Here is a 14,737-nt window from a genome sequence, read left to right on the forward strand (position 1 = left end):
TGAATGCCTGGGCTCAAGCTATCCTCCTGCCTCAGCCTCCCAAAGTGTGGGGATTATAGGCATGAGGGATGGTGCCTGGCCTTCTCCTACTTTTTAATAAGAAATGAAGGGTTCAAAGGAGTAAAATGGGGTTTAAAAATCTGCCTACTGAACAGCTGGGAATGGTAAAAACGGAACTTAAACCTCAAAGGAATTCCAAAGCGTGTGCTCTTAATCCTGGAAAACACCTGGGCAGGCAAGGAAAAAGGATCAACACAGAAAAATATCTATAAAGGATTATGCAACTTAGACCAAAGCACCAAACAACTTGCCTATTTTCTTTTAATTTTTACCCCAGTTCTGTATTTTTCCCCTTCCTTCCATCTTTTGTCAATATCCTTTTCTAACTGCGTGACAACTTCCTTTCCTTTCACAACTTCTTATTCTATGGATAAAACTAGAAGTAAAAAGTTTAGAAATAGCAAACTCCACTCAAAGCATGTATGTGTGCTTTTATGCAGATTGAATCCTGTTTGATCGGTATCATTTCACAGTCTGTTTCCTCAACTCTCCACATCTCTCATTTACAGGGTTCAATGACGGCAAGAAGTTAAGACTGTAAGCGGTTAAAAAAGAAACAAGTATCTTTAGAATAACTGAAATTACATAAATGTTTATCTTCTCAAAATTCTCATTATAAGTCAGAGAAATAATATAAAAGCTCAAGCTATATACTGAATTCAAGTTGCATGCAACAGTATACTTGGATTTGTTCCAAAAGAGATTAAAACACACAGCTTGTGAACAGGCCACGCACGCTGCCTTCAGCTCCTCACCTCACACGCACTTCTCCCTTCTCACGCCATAACAATCTGGCTTTCTGCCTTCATCAGTCCGATGAAACTGCTCTGGCAAATGTGAAAAACGACATCTTGACTGCCAAATCCAAAGACCACCATGCTCTTCCCACTGTGATTCTCTCAAACATTGAACACTGTATTAGAGACCATTTTGAGTTTGCCGTTCCCTTGGCTTCTCTGTATTCTCCAACATAACTGCTTTCCCCCACATTTCCTTAGCAATTTATTTTCTATTAAATCTGATGCTTCTCAGTTTTTTTTGGCCCGCTTCTCTTCTAATTCTCCATCCAAAACCACAGCTCCAGCAGGGACTTCTGTGTTGTCTCCACATAAGCTCCTCTTCTCTCCTAACAGACTCATAGAGCTTCACCTGGAATCCTAAGGCAATTCAAACACAATGATTTTTTTCACCATTCTTTACCTGTTCTTCCTATATTTCTTTTTTTTTTTTTTTGACATGAAGTCTCACTCTGTCGCCAGGCTGGAGTGCAGTGGCGTGATCCTGGCTCACTGCAACGTCTGACTCCCTGGTTCAAGCAATTCTCCTGCCTCAGCCTCCCAAGTAGCTGGGATTACAGGCACCCCCCACCAGGCCCAGCTAAGTTTTGTATTTTTAGTAGAGATGGGGTTTCACCATGTTTGCCAGGATGATCTCGATCTCCTGACCTCACGATCTGCCTGCCTCGGCCTCCCAAAGTGCTGGGATTATCTTCCCATATTTCTAATCTTCATTCCATCTACCAGTTGCCTAGACTACAAACTCTTATGTCATTCTTGACTCCTTTGCATTCACCCATCACAACTGTAAGTCACCAAGACCTACAGATTCCTACCTTTTTAGGATCTCTGGAATAGGCCTGTCTTCTCTTTCTGCTGCCACCATTCTACTTCTCGACCTGGAAGGTAAGCCATACCCTCCTTGTTTCTACTCCACATGGTCACCAGTGGGGTTTCTCTAACACAAATGTAACCATTAAACACTATTTCTCAAAGTGTGGTTCTCAGACTACCTGCACCAAGATTACCCTGAGCTGCTGGTTTAAATGCTGACTCCTGACTAGAATATAAAAGTCTCTGGAAATGGGAATGAACATCTGCATTTTAACAAGGTCCCCCAGGTGATTTTTATGCCCATTAAAGTTAGAGAATTAGCCAAAAGGATGAAGTCCATACTCTTCAGCGGACACTCAAGGCCCTTCTAATTAGACCCTAATATGTGGCCTGTTCTCTGCCCACTCCCCACTCTGCCAGACTACCTCCGTTTCCCGCACATGTCAAATTCAGGTCTCGGTTTTTCACTCACACTGCTCTCTCCATTCTGTATCCTATCCCATGACTAATACTTCAAGTCATGCTCAAACAGCTGTAGTGGAGATGTATTATCTTGTCCAGGTCCTATTAGACTGCAGACTCCTAGAGGGGCCAGCACGATACGGAACGCATGGGATAAATGTACTGTTAAATTCAAACAGCTTAGTGCCTCAAGGGAACCCAACTGAGTTATGACATGAAAACAGAAGAGTGACAACTGAGGGATAACATGAGTACCAAAACCAGAATTTTGTTTGCAACAATTTTAAAGTCAGCAGACAAACTCAGAGTGACTAAATCCGGGAAAGACATGTGGTATGAACTGAATGACTGCTTTGTCTTTCAAGGTCATAAAAAGAATTATTTTTCTCTAGCCCATTTCTTTTTGTTTCTATTATTTATTATTTTAGAGACAGGGTCTCCCTGTGTCATTTATGCTGGAATGCAGTGGCATAATCACAGCTCACTGGAGCCTCAAACTCTTGGGCTCAAGTGATTCTCCCATCTCAGCCTCCAGAGTAGCTGGGACCACAGGCATGCGCTACCACACCTTGCTAATTTTTAAAAATTTTTTGTACAGACAGGGTCTCCCTATATTTATCAGACTGGTCTCAAACTCTTGGCCTCAAGCCACACTCCCACCTTGGCCTCATAAAGTGCTGTGACCACAGGCATGAGCCATGGCACCTGGCTAGCCCATCTCTGAAAGAATATGATGGATTACTGTATTTTGGAAAACTATCCTAAGTTGAAATTAAAACACATTCATTGGCCGGGAGCAGTGGCTCACGCCTGTAATCCCAGCACTTTGGGAGGCCGAGGCGGGCAGATCACGAGGTCAGGAAATCGAGACCATCCTGGCTAACACGGTGAAACCCTGTCTGTACTAAAAATACAAAAAATTAGCCGGGCGCAGTGGCGGGTGCCTGTAGTCCCAGCTACTCAGGAGGCTGAGGCAGGAGACTGGCGTGAACCCGGGAGGCAGAGTCTGCAGTGAGCTGATATTGCGCCACTGCCACTGCACTCCAGCCTGGGCGATAGAGCGAGACTCCGTCTCAAAAAACAAAACAAAACAAAACAAACAAACAAACAAACAAAAATTCATTCCATACAACTGCACTTCCTTTTTTTTTCCTTTTTTGAGCGGAGTCTCACTCTGTCGCCCAGGCTGGAGTGCAATGACGGGATCTCAGCTCATTGCAACCTCCGCCTCCCGGGTTCAAGCAATTCTCCTGCCTCAGCCTCTCAAGTAGCTGGGACTATAGGCGCCCGCCACCACACCCAGCTAATTTTTTTGTATTTTTAGTAGAGACAGGGCACCACATTGGCCGGGCTGGTCTCAAACTCCTGACCTCAAGTGATCCATCCGCCTCAACCTTCCAAAGTGCTGGGATTACAGGCGTGAGCCACCATGCCCATCCTGCTCTTTTTTTTTTTTTTTTTGAGACGGAGTCTTGCTCTGTCACCCAGGCTGGAGCAGTGGTGCGATCTCGGCTCACTGCAAGCTCCGCCTCCTGGGTTCACGCCTTTCTCCTGCCTCAGCCTCCCGAGTAGCTGGGACTACAGGCGCCCACCACCACGCCCGGCTAATTTTTTGTATTTTTAGTGGAGACGTGGTTTCACCGTTGTTAGCCAGGATGGTCTCAATCTCCTGACCTCGTGATCCGCCCGCCTCGGCCTCCCAAAGTGCTGGGATTACAGGTCTGAGCCACCACGCCCAGCCCCACACTTTCTTTTAATATCCTCCACCTCAAAATTTGAAAACCACTGTATGTCATGAGAGACGTTACTAAAATGTAAAATAACTGTATGAATATTCCAGAGAGAAGGGAAAAAAGTTGAGAAGCACCGATATTGAAGTATTTGATAAATGAATGAATGATCTGAATTTTAGGTGTCAAGTTTTCTTATCTATGCCACTTCAAATTTTCCCTCTGAGGCCAGGCATGGTGGCTCTTGCCTGTAATCCCAGCTACATAGGAGGCTGAGGTGGGAAGGACTGCTTGAGCCCAGGAGTTTGTGAGCTATGACTGCACCATTGCATTCCAGCCTGGGCAACACAGCCAGACCATGCCTCTTAAAAAAAAAAATTCCTTCTAAAAGCCAACTAGTAATTATTTATATATTCTAATAGATTTAAGGCAGCTTACAGAAGTATATCTAATGAAAACGTTAATTACGTTTTTTAAAAAGCAAATTAGAAAAAATAACTAATAAAATATAAACAAGTGGATTAAAAAATTAAAGCAAAGAGAAAATAAGGGCAATAAATAACAAGTTAAAATTACAAGTAAAGTCAAATCCACTAGACCTATGGGTTGTTTACATCCAGTTATGAGAGGTCGGTATACCATCTAAGGCAGGACAGCATCAGAGAAGGTATCATCAAAACCATTTCTATAATATGTTAGATGATCTTTCTCAGAATCTTTTCCACTCTTAATATTATTAACCTTCAAAAAGGTGGCATAAAAAAACAAACCAAATAAAAAACCTAATTACAAAGCCTATTAACTAGCTAAGACTATAATCTTTTGCTATAACCTTGTGTGTTATAGCCCTTGCTACTTATATTTAGGAATGCTGCCAAGACATTAACATTACATGCCTCTAAACTTTTTTGAATTGTACAAATAATAATATCTATGCAGTAGATGTCACAGTTGTCATTTTTTACTTTGGGCATAAATAATGAAAAGACTATAGTCAAGAGGCTTTCTGGGCATTAGCACCCAATAAGCTAAGAATATTTTATCTACACAGGCCTATTATTAGAAGGAAGGGTTATCACTGGTGGAGACGGAGATGGGGTTGGAGAAAGGGAACTAACATTTTTTAAACACGATATGACAAATGTTACATGCCAGAGGACTTAAATGTGTTCTCTCATTCGATTCTCATAAGCACTCTGAACCAAACATCATAATGAATATACATAACATAGATAATGAATACAAGAGAAAACCGAGGGTCAGAAACAGTAATTTAGACAAACGAATATGGCAGAGTTGACATTTAAACTCATAGCTGACTGACTCTTAAGCCCCAAGCCCTTCTACAACAAACTACCTTCCCTAAGACATATTATTATTGTAAAAGCCTGTTATAAATTAATTCAGTCAATCCAAGTTGCTAAAGGAATTTGAATCCCCTGGAAGGAAATCACCTCCTCATTATTGACACTTTAGTGAAGACGCAAAGTAACAGTTGTCCTGAGCTAGTAACATTTTGCAGGCAACATTTCCCCAGGAAACTCTTGACTCTTTCTTTTGTATTTTAAAGGGGATGAACTAATCCCATGTGGCAAGATAAACTGGCAACAGATTTTGTATTTTCCCACATTCCTGGAGTTTCAAAGCAGATAAAGCACTTAAATTTGGGGCAACTTTTATTATTTGAAGTAATATAGGAGTTATATTAGTAAATCATCTCTATGGTGTCCTAAATGTCAGTCCTTTACACTTAACATCCTCACTGACACTTACGTCTGGAGGTTTCTTGGTCCCTCAAACATGTCCAAAAGTCCAGCCCACCCAGGGATGCCAAAACAAACAAACAGAAAAAAGAACTAGTTATTTTTCTTAACGAAACATTTCAGCATCTTGACTTCCCATTTTTGTTAATGGATCCACCATTCTCCTAGTCTATCCACACCTGATACTCAGAATTTAGTGATGGACTTGGAAGAAAAGGCAGAGTCAATGAATGTCTGGAAAGTCTTCCTGTAAAATCCATCAACATTAACACTGCTACTCAGTTCTCACTGCCACCATCAATTAATAAGAACTGACAACTTGGAATACTGGTTTGTGTTTCTTTCTCATCTAAGAAAACAGTATGTCTTCCATTTTTTCAAGTTCTATATTTTTAGTTTTATAGCTGTTTTCATATAGGACTTACTCCTAGTAATTTAATAATTTTAGTAGCTATTATAGAGAGATCTACTTTTTATTTTACTTGCAAACTGGTTATTGTTGGCATACAGGAAAACTATTCATTTCCTATTGTGTTTGTAGCCAGTCATATTGCTGGATTAGTTATAGGATCTTATGTTTTTTGAACCTTATATTTTCTGCTTGAATAACCGTATCTGCAAAGATGGTAATTTTGTTTCTTCTATCCCAATATTTATGTAACTCTCATTTCTCCAACTCATAAGGAATCTAGGGCCTCCACAGTCACAATGAGTAACAGTGGAAACAGCAGGCATCCCTGTTTGGCTTATGAATATAATCCAAATAGCTCTATACTTTCTCAATGAAGTGGTAGGCTTCTGAAGGTTTCTGCCCTCTTCCTTAGAGGACTATAATACTTTCCATATGGTTTTCTTTTTTCCAGCCTCTTCCCTGTTAAATTTAGCCTGCACGCTTATATCATGAGCCTTATTTATGATATTCTCCACAAAATACAAAAGTTTCCACAGCTTTCTGTTGAAAACAGGTGAAGCTCTTCAGCCTCACACTCATGGCCTCTGTATTAACCATCCTATGGTTCTAGTCTCATTGGTCCCTGTACCCTCATGTACTACTGTGCGGTCCACCCATAGTGTGTGCTATAATCCAGGAGAGTCTTACATGCTCTTTAGATCAGAAGGTCCTTCAATACAGGCCTTGGCTCTTATTCACTTTTGTATTTATTATAATAATTGGAATGTTTTCTCTCTAAAAATTATTCAATCAACTCCTTAATTAATGTTAACTAGTAATTTACAACAGGGAAATGAATAAACATGTAATAATTTCATAACTAATAGGGGCTAATTACTCACTGTGATAAGGTCATCTCTTGCTCTGAGGACTTTGAGTCTCGCTTGATTCATCAAATTGGACATCTGACTGCAAAACGGTATTGAAAAATAGCGTTAGTAACAACTTAAAACTGTAGAGAAAGAACTCGAACTCCTGGGCTCAAGCAATCCTCCTCCCTTGGCCTCCCCAAAGCACCAGGATTACAAGCGTGAGCCACCTTGCCCAGCCTGCAGTTTAATCTTTGAATAATCCTGTCAGGCTTCAATTTTCACAAATGAAGAAAGAGAAGTTAAACAATTTGTCAGATTAGTAGTAGGTGGTCGAGTTAAGACCTGAATCTATATATGCCTGACTCCAAGGCGCCTGCTCTGTCTTCATCTCATGACTTCAGAAAACTTCTTAGCTTAATACTGCAACCAGGATCTACTTACATTTTCTTCTGCTGCTCAATCTGTTTCTCTTTCTTCTCATAATATTCCATAATCTTTAGTCTTTGGGTTTGCACAAGCCGACCTTTCTCTATGTTGAACTCTTCTTCTGCCTAGAGGGAAATTAGTCAATATTAATTCATTACATCAAGTTTTGATTAACAGTTTTAAACAGCTGGTGACCTGCGTTACTTGCTTATGAACACTAATTTCATATATAAAACAGAAAATTTATTGTGATTCATTTTCAAGGATTCTAATTTATTCAAAAGGAAAGATCAGCAATTTTCATTATAAATGACGTACTAGGAAACTAAAAATTTCGTCAAGGATAACAGTAACCGACAAGTTACTAACGGATATAATTGGGTAGAATATTCTGCTCATGAAAAAAATTACCACACGTTCGAAACTTAATCCATTAGCTTACTGGTGGGCCAATAAATATGACACAGAACTTGAAAGTTTAGAAGATCCTGGCTGGGTGCGGTGCCTCACGCCTATAATCCCAATACTTTGGGAGGCCGAGGTGGGTGGATCACGAGGTCAGGAGATCGAGATCATCCTGGCTAACACGGTGAAACCCTGTCTCTACTAAAAATACAAAAAATTAGCCGGGCGCGGTGGCAGGCGCCTGTAGTCCCAGCTACTCAGGAGGCTGAGGCAGGACAATGGCGTGAACCCGGGAGGCGGACCTTGCAGCGAGTGGAGATCGTGCCACTGCCCTCCAGCCTGGGCGACAGAGCAGAACTCTGTCTCAAAAAAAAACAAAGATCTAGATTACTGCCCATAAAATGTGGTCAAGTAACCTCAGGCTTAGTGTCCTCTCTTGTAAAATGAAGTTAAAAAAATTAAAAAGTTGGCTGGGCGCAGTGGCTCACGCCTGTAATCCCAGCACTTTGGGAGGCCAAGGCAGACAGATCACCTAAGGTCAGGAGTTTGAGATCGGCCTGATCAACATAGAGAAACCTCGTCTCTACTAAAAATATAAAACTGGCCAGGCGTGGCGGCGCATGCCTGTAATCCCAGCTAGTCGGAAGGCTGAGGGAGGAGAATCGCTTGAACCTGGGAGGCGGAGGTTGCGGTGAGCCAAGATCGTGCCACTGCACTCTAGCTTGGGGAAGAAGAGGGAAACTCCATCTAAAACAATAAAAATAAAAAATAAAAATAAAAATAAAAAATAAAGGCTAGGCATGGTGGCCTAACGCCTGCCATCCCAGCACTTTGGGGGGCTGAGGCGGGCAGATCACCTGAGGTCGGGAGTTCGAGACCAGCCTGACCAACATGGAGAAATCCCATCTCTACTAAAAATACACACACACACACACAAAAATTAGCCGTGCATGGTGGGCACATGCCTGTAATCCCAGATACTCAAGAGGGAGAGGTAGGAGAAATGCTTGAACCCAGGAGGTGGAGGTTGCAGTGAGCTGAGATCACGCCACTGCACTCCAGCCTGGGCAACAAAAGCGAACTCTTCTTAAAAAAAAAAAAAAAAAGTTGCCTGGGCACGGTGGCTCACACTTGTAATCCCAGCACTTTGGGAGGCAGAGGCAGGCGGATCATGAGGTCAGGAGATCGAGACCATCCTGGCTAACATGGTGAAACCCCGTCTCTACTAAAAAATACAAAAAATTAGGCGGGCGTGGTGGCAGGCGCCTGTAGTCCCAGCTACTCGGGAGGCTGAGGCAGGAGAATGGCATGAACCCGGGAGGCGGAACTTGCAGTGAACCGAGATCGCGCCTGGGCAGCAGAGCGAGACACTGTTTCAAAAAAAAAAAAAAAAAAATTTTTTTTCCCTCATGGCTAAGTGTCGCATATATTTAAAAATATAAATTATGGGCTGGGCGCCATGGCTCACGCCTATAATCTCAGCAGTTTCGGAGGCTGAGGCAGGCGGATCACAAGGTTGGGAGTTCAAGACCAGCCTGGCCAACATAGTGAAACCCCATCTCTACTAAAAATACAAAAATTAGCCAGGCGTGGTGGCGGGCGCCTGTAGTTCAAGATACTTGGGAGGCTGAGGCAGGAGAATTGCTTGAAGCCAGGAGGCAGAGATTACAGTGAGCCGAGATCATGCCACTGCACTCTAGCCAGGGTGACAGAGCAAGACTCCATCCAAAAAAAATATTAATTTTTTATACATAAATTTTATTATACATTATTTTATTATACGTAAACAGGCCAGGTAGAGTGGCTCACGCCTATAATCTCAGCACTTTGGGAGGCCGAGGTAGGCGGATCACTTGAGGTCAGGAGTTCCAAGACGAGCCTGGCCAACATGGTGAAAGCCCGTCTCTACTAAAAACACAAAAATTACCTGGGCCTGGGTAGGCGCCTGTAATCCCAGCTACCCAGAAGCTAAGGCAGGAGAATCGCTTGAACCCAGGAGGCAGAGGTTAGAGTGAGCAGAGATTACGCTGCTGCACTCCAGCCTGGGCAATAGAGGTGGCTCACGCCTGCAATCCCAGCACTTTGAAAGGCCGAGGCGGGCGGATCATGAGGTCAAGAGTTCGAGACCAGTCTGGCCAACATGGTGAAACCCCATCTCTACTAAGAATACAAAAATTGGCCTGGCGCGGTAGCTAACGCCTGTAATCCCAACACTTTGGGAGGCTGAGGTGGGCCGATCGTGAGGTCAGGAGATCAAGATCACCCTGGCTAACAGGGTGAAACCCCATCTCTACTAAAAATACAAAAAATTAGCTGGGCGTGGTGGCAGGTGCCTGTAGTCCCAGGTACTCAGGAGGCTGAGGCAGGAGAATCACTTGAACCTGGGAGGCAGAGGTTGCAGTGAGCTGAGATCGTGCCATTGCACTCCAGCCCGGGCGACAGTGCAAGACTCCATCTCAAAAAACAAACAAACAAACAAACAAACAAACAAAAGCCGGGCGTGGTGGCTCACGCCTGTAATCCCAGCACTTTGGGAGGCTGAAGCTGGCGGATCATGAGGTCAGGAGTTCCACAGCAGCCTGGCCAATATGGTGAAACCCCATCGCTATTAAAAATATAAAAAATTTAGCTGGGCATGGTGGCAGGGACCTGTAATCCCAGCTACTCAGGAGGCTAAAGCAAGAGAATCGCTTGAACCCAGGAGGTGGAGGTTGTAGTGAGCCGACATTGCACCACTGCACTCCAGCCTGGGCAATAGAGGGAGACTCCGTCTCAAAACTAAATAAAATAAATAAATATTTGAGACAGAAATGCATTTACTGAGGCCAGGCGCGGTGGCTCATGCCAGTAATCCTAGCACTTTGGGAGGCCAAGGCAGGTGGACTGCCTGAGTTCAGGAGTTCAAGACCAGCCTGGGCAACACGGTAAAACTCCATCTCTACTAAAATACAAAAAATTAGCTGGGCGTGATGGCGTGCGCCTGTAGTCCCAGCTACTTGGGAGGCTGAGGCAGGAGAATCGCTTGAACTCGGGAGGCGGAGGTTGTGGTGAGCCGAGATCGCGCCACTGCACTCCAGTCTGGGCAACAAGAATGAAACTCCGGCTCAAAAAAAAAAAAAAAAAAAAAGAAATGCATTTCCTGAAATAATAGCTGAAATAGGACTTCTGTATTTGATCCAGAAAGAGTCATACAAGAAACTATCACCATCAAAACAATATTAAGCAATATCCTATCAGCTGTTATGTATTAGTGAGAGGGAAAATAGTCTTTTCTTCTTCAAATGATAAACTAGTCAAATAGTCCAAGGTTTCAGAGAGTTTTATTTCTAGAGTACCAGGCACATAAAAATTTAAGGCTATACTAAAAGGACAATGAAAATATTAAACAATATATCTTGGTCATATTTTATTTACTGATTTTTTTCTTGAGACAGAGTCTTACTCTGTCACCCAGGCTGGATGGAGTGCAGTGGTGCGATCTCAGCTCACTGCAACCTCCACCTCCAGGGTTCAAGTGATTCTCCTGCCTCAGCCTCCTGAGTAGCTGAGACTGCAGGCGTGCACCACCACACCCAACCAATTTTTGTATTTTTTGTAGAGATGGGGTTTCAACATGTTGGCCAGGCTGGTCTTGAACTCCTGACCTCAGGTGATCCACTTGTGTCGGCCTCCCAAAGTGCTGGGATTACAGGTGTGAGCCACCGCCCCGGCCATATTTTGGTAATATTTTTAAGGCAAGCTTTAAAAAATGCGTGTTATGATTATACCTTGGGAAAAGAACATTTTGATATACTGTTAAGGAATATAAATTGGCATAAGCAATGTGCAACTGGAAATATATATAAAACTTCTAAATGCTGATGGAAGGTCACCTTTGTAATGGGTGGGGTTTTCATTTTATACCCTATATACTTCCAAACTTTTTATTTTTTATTTTTTAATTTTTTGAGACAAGGTCTCACTCTGTCGTCCAGGCTGGAGTGCAGTGGCACGATCTCTGCTGACTGCAACCTCTGCATTCTGGGATCAAGCGATTCTCCCGCCTCAGCCTCCCGAGGAGCTGGGATGACAGGCACACACCACCATGCCCAGCTAATTTTTGTATTTTTAGTAGACACGGGGTTTCACCATGTTGTCCAGGCTGGTCTTGAACTCCTGACCTCAGGTGATCTGCCTGCCTTGGCCTCCCAAAGTGCTGGGATTACAGGCGTGAGCCACCAATCCCAGCCCAAACTTTACTTTTTTGCAATGAGCACAGATTAACAAAAAAGCTAAACAATGTAACACTACAACCTTCTCTAGTCACCTATCACAGTTCGCCACGGTTGTTAAATATCTGAATTTTGGTTTCCATGAGAAAATGAATCATACATTACTTTTCTACCCTCTAACATAAAATTTCAGGACACTTATTGGCATCACAACCATTAGAAAGGAAAATTTATTTTTTAATGTTAAAGATACAGACATTTCCAATGAGGAATTTATTAAGGTAAAATTTAAATTAAAAAGTAAATAAAGGCCGGGTGTGGTGGCTCATGCCTGTAATCCCAGCACTTTGGGAGGCCGAGGCAGGCAGATCATGAGGTCAGGAGATCGAGACCATCCTGGCTAATGTGGTGAAACCTTGTCTCTACTAAAAATACAAAAAATTAGCCAGGCGTGGTGGCGGGTGTCTGTAATCCCAGCTACTCGGGAGGCTGAGGCAAGAGAATGGTGTGAACCTGGGAGGTGGAGCTTGCAGTGAGCCAAGATCTGGCCACTGCACTCCAGCCTGGGCGACAGAGCGAGACTCCATCTCAAAAAAAAAAAAAAAAAAAGTAAATAAATAGGGCTGGGCACGGTGTTTCACACCTGTAATCCCAGCACTTTGGGAGGCCCAAGTGGGTGGATCATCTGAGGTCAGGAGTTCAAGACCAGCCTGGCCAACATGGTGAAACCCTGTCTCTACTAAAAATACAAAAATTAGACAGGTGTGACGGTGCATGCCTGTAGTCCCAGCTACTTGGGAGGCTGAGGCAGGAGAATCACTTGAACCCGGGAGGCAGAGGTTGCAATGAGCTGAGATAAGGCCACTGCACTGCAGTCCCAGTGACGAAGCGAGACTGTCTCAAAATGAAAGAAGGGGCCAGGCACTGTGGCTCATACCTGTAATCCCAGCACTTGGGGAGGACGAGGTAGGCGGATAACAAGGTCAAGAGATTGAGACCATCCTGGCCAACACGGTGAAACCCCGTCTCTACTAAAAATACAAATATTAGCTGGGTTTGGTGGCACATGCCTGTAATCTCAGCTACTTGGGAGGCTGAGGTAGGAGAATCACTTGAACCTGGGAGGCGGAGGTTGCAGTGAGCCGAGATCGCGCCATTGCACTACAGCCTGGGCGACAAGAGTGAAACTCCGTCTCCAAAAAAAAAAAAAAAAAAAAAAAAAAAATGAAGGAAGGAAGGAAGGAAGGAGGGGAAGGAGGGAAGGAAGAGACATTTTTCTCAGTCCGATGCAATCTGTTGTTAAGCAGTTTTACTAACAATATTATTTAGCAAAGCAAAACAATATGGAAACCTTGATAACTTCTTAAAACTAGAAAATGAATCTCACCTTTGCATCTATTTCTTCTGCTTTCTCATTGGCTTCTTGTTCAATGAAAGCCATCATATGCTTTATCTATAAGGAAAAAAAGTTTTATTTTTTAGTTCAAAAATATGGAAATATCTTTTCTGATTCATTGAACAAGTAATCATAGGTAGGTGCAGTGGCTCACGCCCGTAATCCTACCACTCTGGGGGGCCAAGGAGGGAGGATTGCTTTAGGCCAGGAGCTGGAGACTAGTCTGGACAACACAGATACCCCGTCTCTACTAAAAATTTAAAAAAGTCAATCACTTACTGAATGCATATTGTGCTAGGCTCTGAGTACAAGGATAAGTGAGATCATTCCTATTCTCAGGAAACTTAGGATCTAAAATTTGTTCAAGAAAATAGACCAGATACAATACTCAATAACACAGATAAATAGGACCTTCATCCTCCTCTCAAGGAACTTGGAATACAAGTTAGCCAGCACCCTCCCTTTCTCTTCTCCACCTGTAAGAAAGTATGCTGAAGAGCTATCTATATTTACTCTTTCAACTTTACTACCTTTCTCTCAACACTGCAGTCTCACTTGCACCCTTCTCTGTACTCCACTGACAGTTCTCTCATAAAGTGACAATCTCCTCGCCCCTTGATCTTGGCCTTTTCTTACTTGATCTTTCAGCATCAGTTGATGTGTTCAGCAACCTTCCCTTTGTTTTTTTTTTTTGAGACAGAGTCTCGCTCTGCCACCCAGGCTGGAGTGCAGTGGCATGATCTCGGCTCACTGCAAGCTCTGCCTCCCAGGTTCAGGCCATTCTCCTGCCTCAGCCTCCCGAGTAGCTGGGACTACAGGCGCCTGCCACCATGCCCGGCTAATTTTTTGTATTTTTAGTAGAGACGGGGTTTCACCATGTTAGCCAGGATGGTCTCGATCTCCTGGCCCTGTGATCTGCCCGCCTCAGCCTCCCAAAGTGCTGGGATTACAGGTGTGAGCCACCGCGCACGGCGAGCAACCTTTCCTTCTTTAACAATCTTCCCTTTGCGTCCATGACTTCCTCCTGTTCTCCTTTCCAGTCTCCTTTGGGGCCATACTCTTCCACTCTGCCTCCTAGACAGCTCTTTTTGAACATCCTACTCATAGTAATTTAAATTCAACACATTCAATACTGAACTGCTCACCACTCCTCTCCCCACTTCTCACTTTGAGCTCTCTCTCAGGGATTAGCACCAACACCCAACTGTGACTATTCCTCCTACCTCAGTCCTTATATCCAAGCAATCACCAAGTTCTATTAATTCTCTCTTAATAGTTCTTTACCGGCCGGGCGTGGTGGCTCATGCCTGTAATCCCAGCACTTTGGGAGGCCGAGGCGGGCAGATCATGAGGTCAGGAGATCCAGACCATCCTGGCTAACAGGGTGAAACCCCATCTCTACTAAAAATAC

General features: G+C 43.5%; 1 protein-coding gene across 3 annotated transcripts in view; it reads right to left on the minus strand.

The window, feature by feature from the left end:
• The window catches only part of ATP6V1E1 (ATPase H+ transporting V1 subunit E1), a 36,388-nt gene that overhangs the window by 13,706 nt on the left and 7,945 nt on the right, over positions 1-14,737 (minus strand). For 2 of the 3 annotated variants that reach the window (XM_063603365.1, XM_003828290.5), the window contains exons 2-4: positions 13,318-13,383; positions 7,330-7,439; positions 6,919-6,985 (exon numbers count right to left, since the gene is read on the minus strand). In XM_063603365.1, coding sequence (XP_063459435.1) covers positions 6,919-6,985; positions 7,330-7,439; positions 13,318-13,383 — 243 coding nt within the window. The remainder of the gene's footprint in view (positions 1-6,918; positions 6,986-7,329; positions 7,440-13,317; positions 13,384-14,737) is intronic. The other variant, XM_034948495.3, reaches the window with a different exon arrangement.

This window comes from Pan paniscus, chromosome 23 (genome assembly GCF_029289425.2).
Source record: "Pan paniscus chromosome 23, NHGRI_mPanPan1-v2.0_pri, whole genome shotgun sequence".
Classification (NCBI taxonomy): domain Eukaryota; kingdom Metazoa; phylum Chordata; class Mammalia; order Primates; family Hominidae; genus Pan; species Pan paniscus.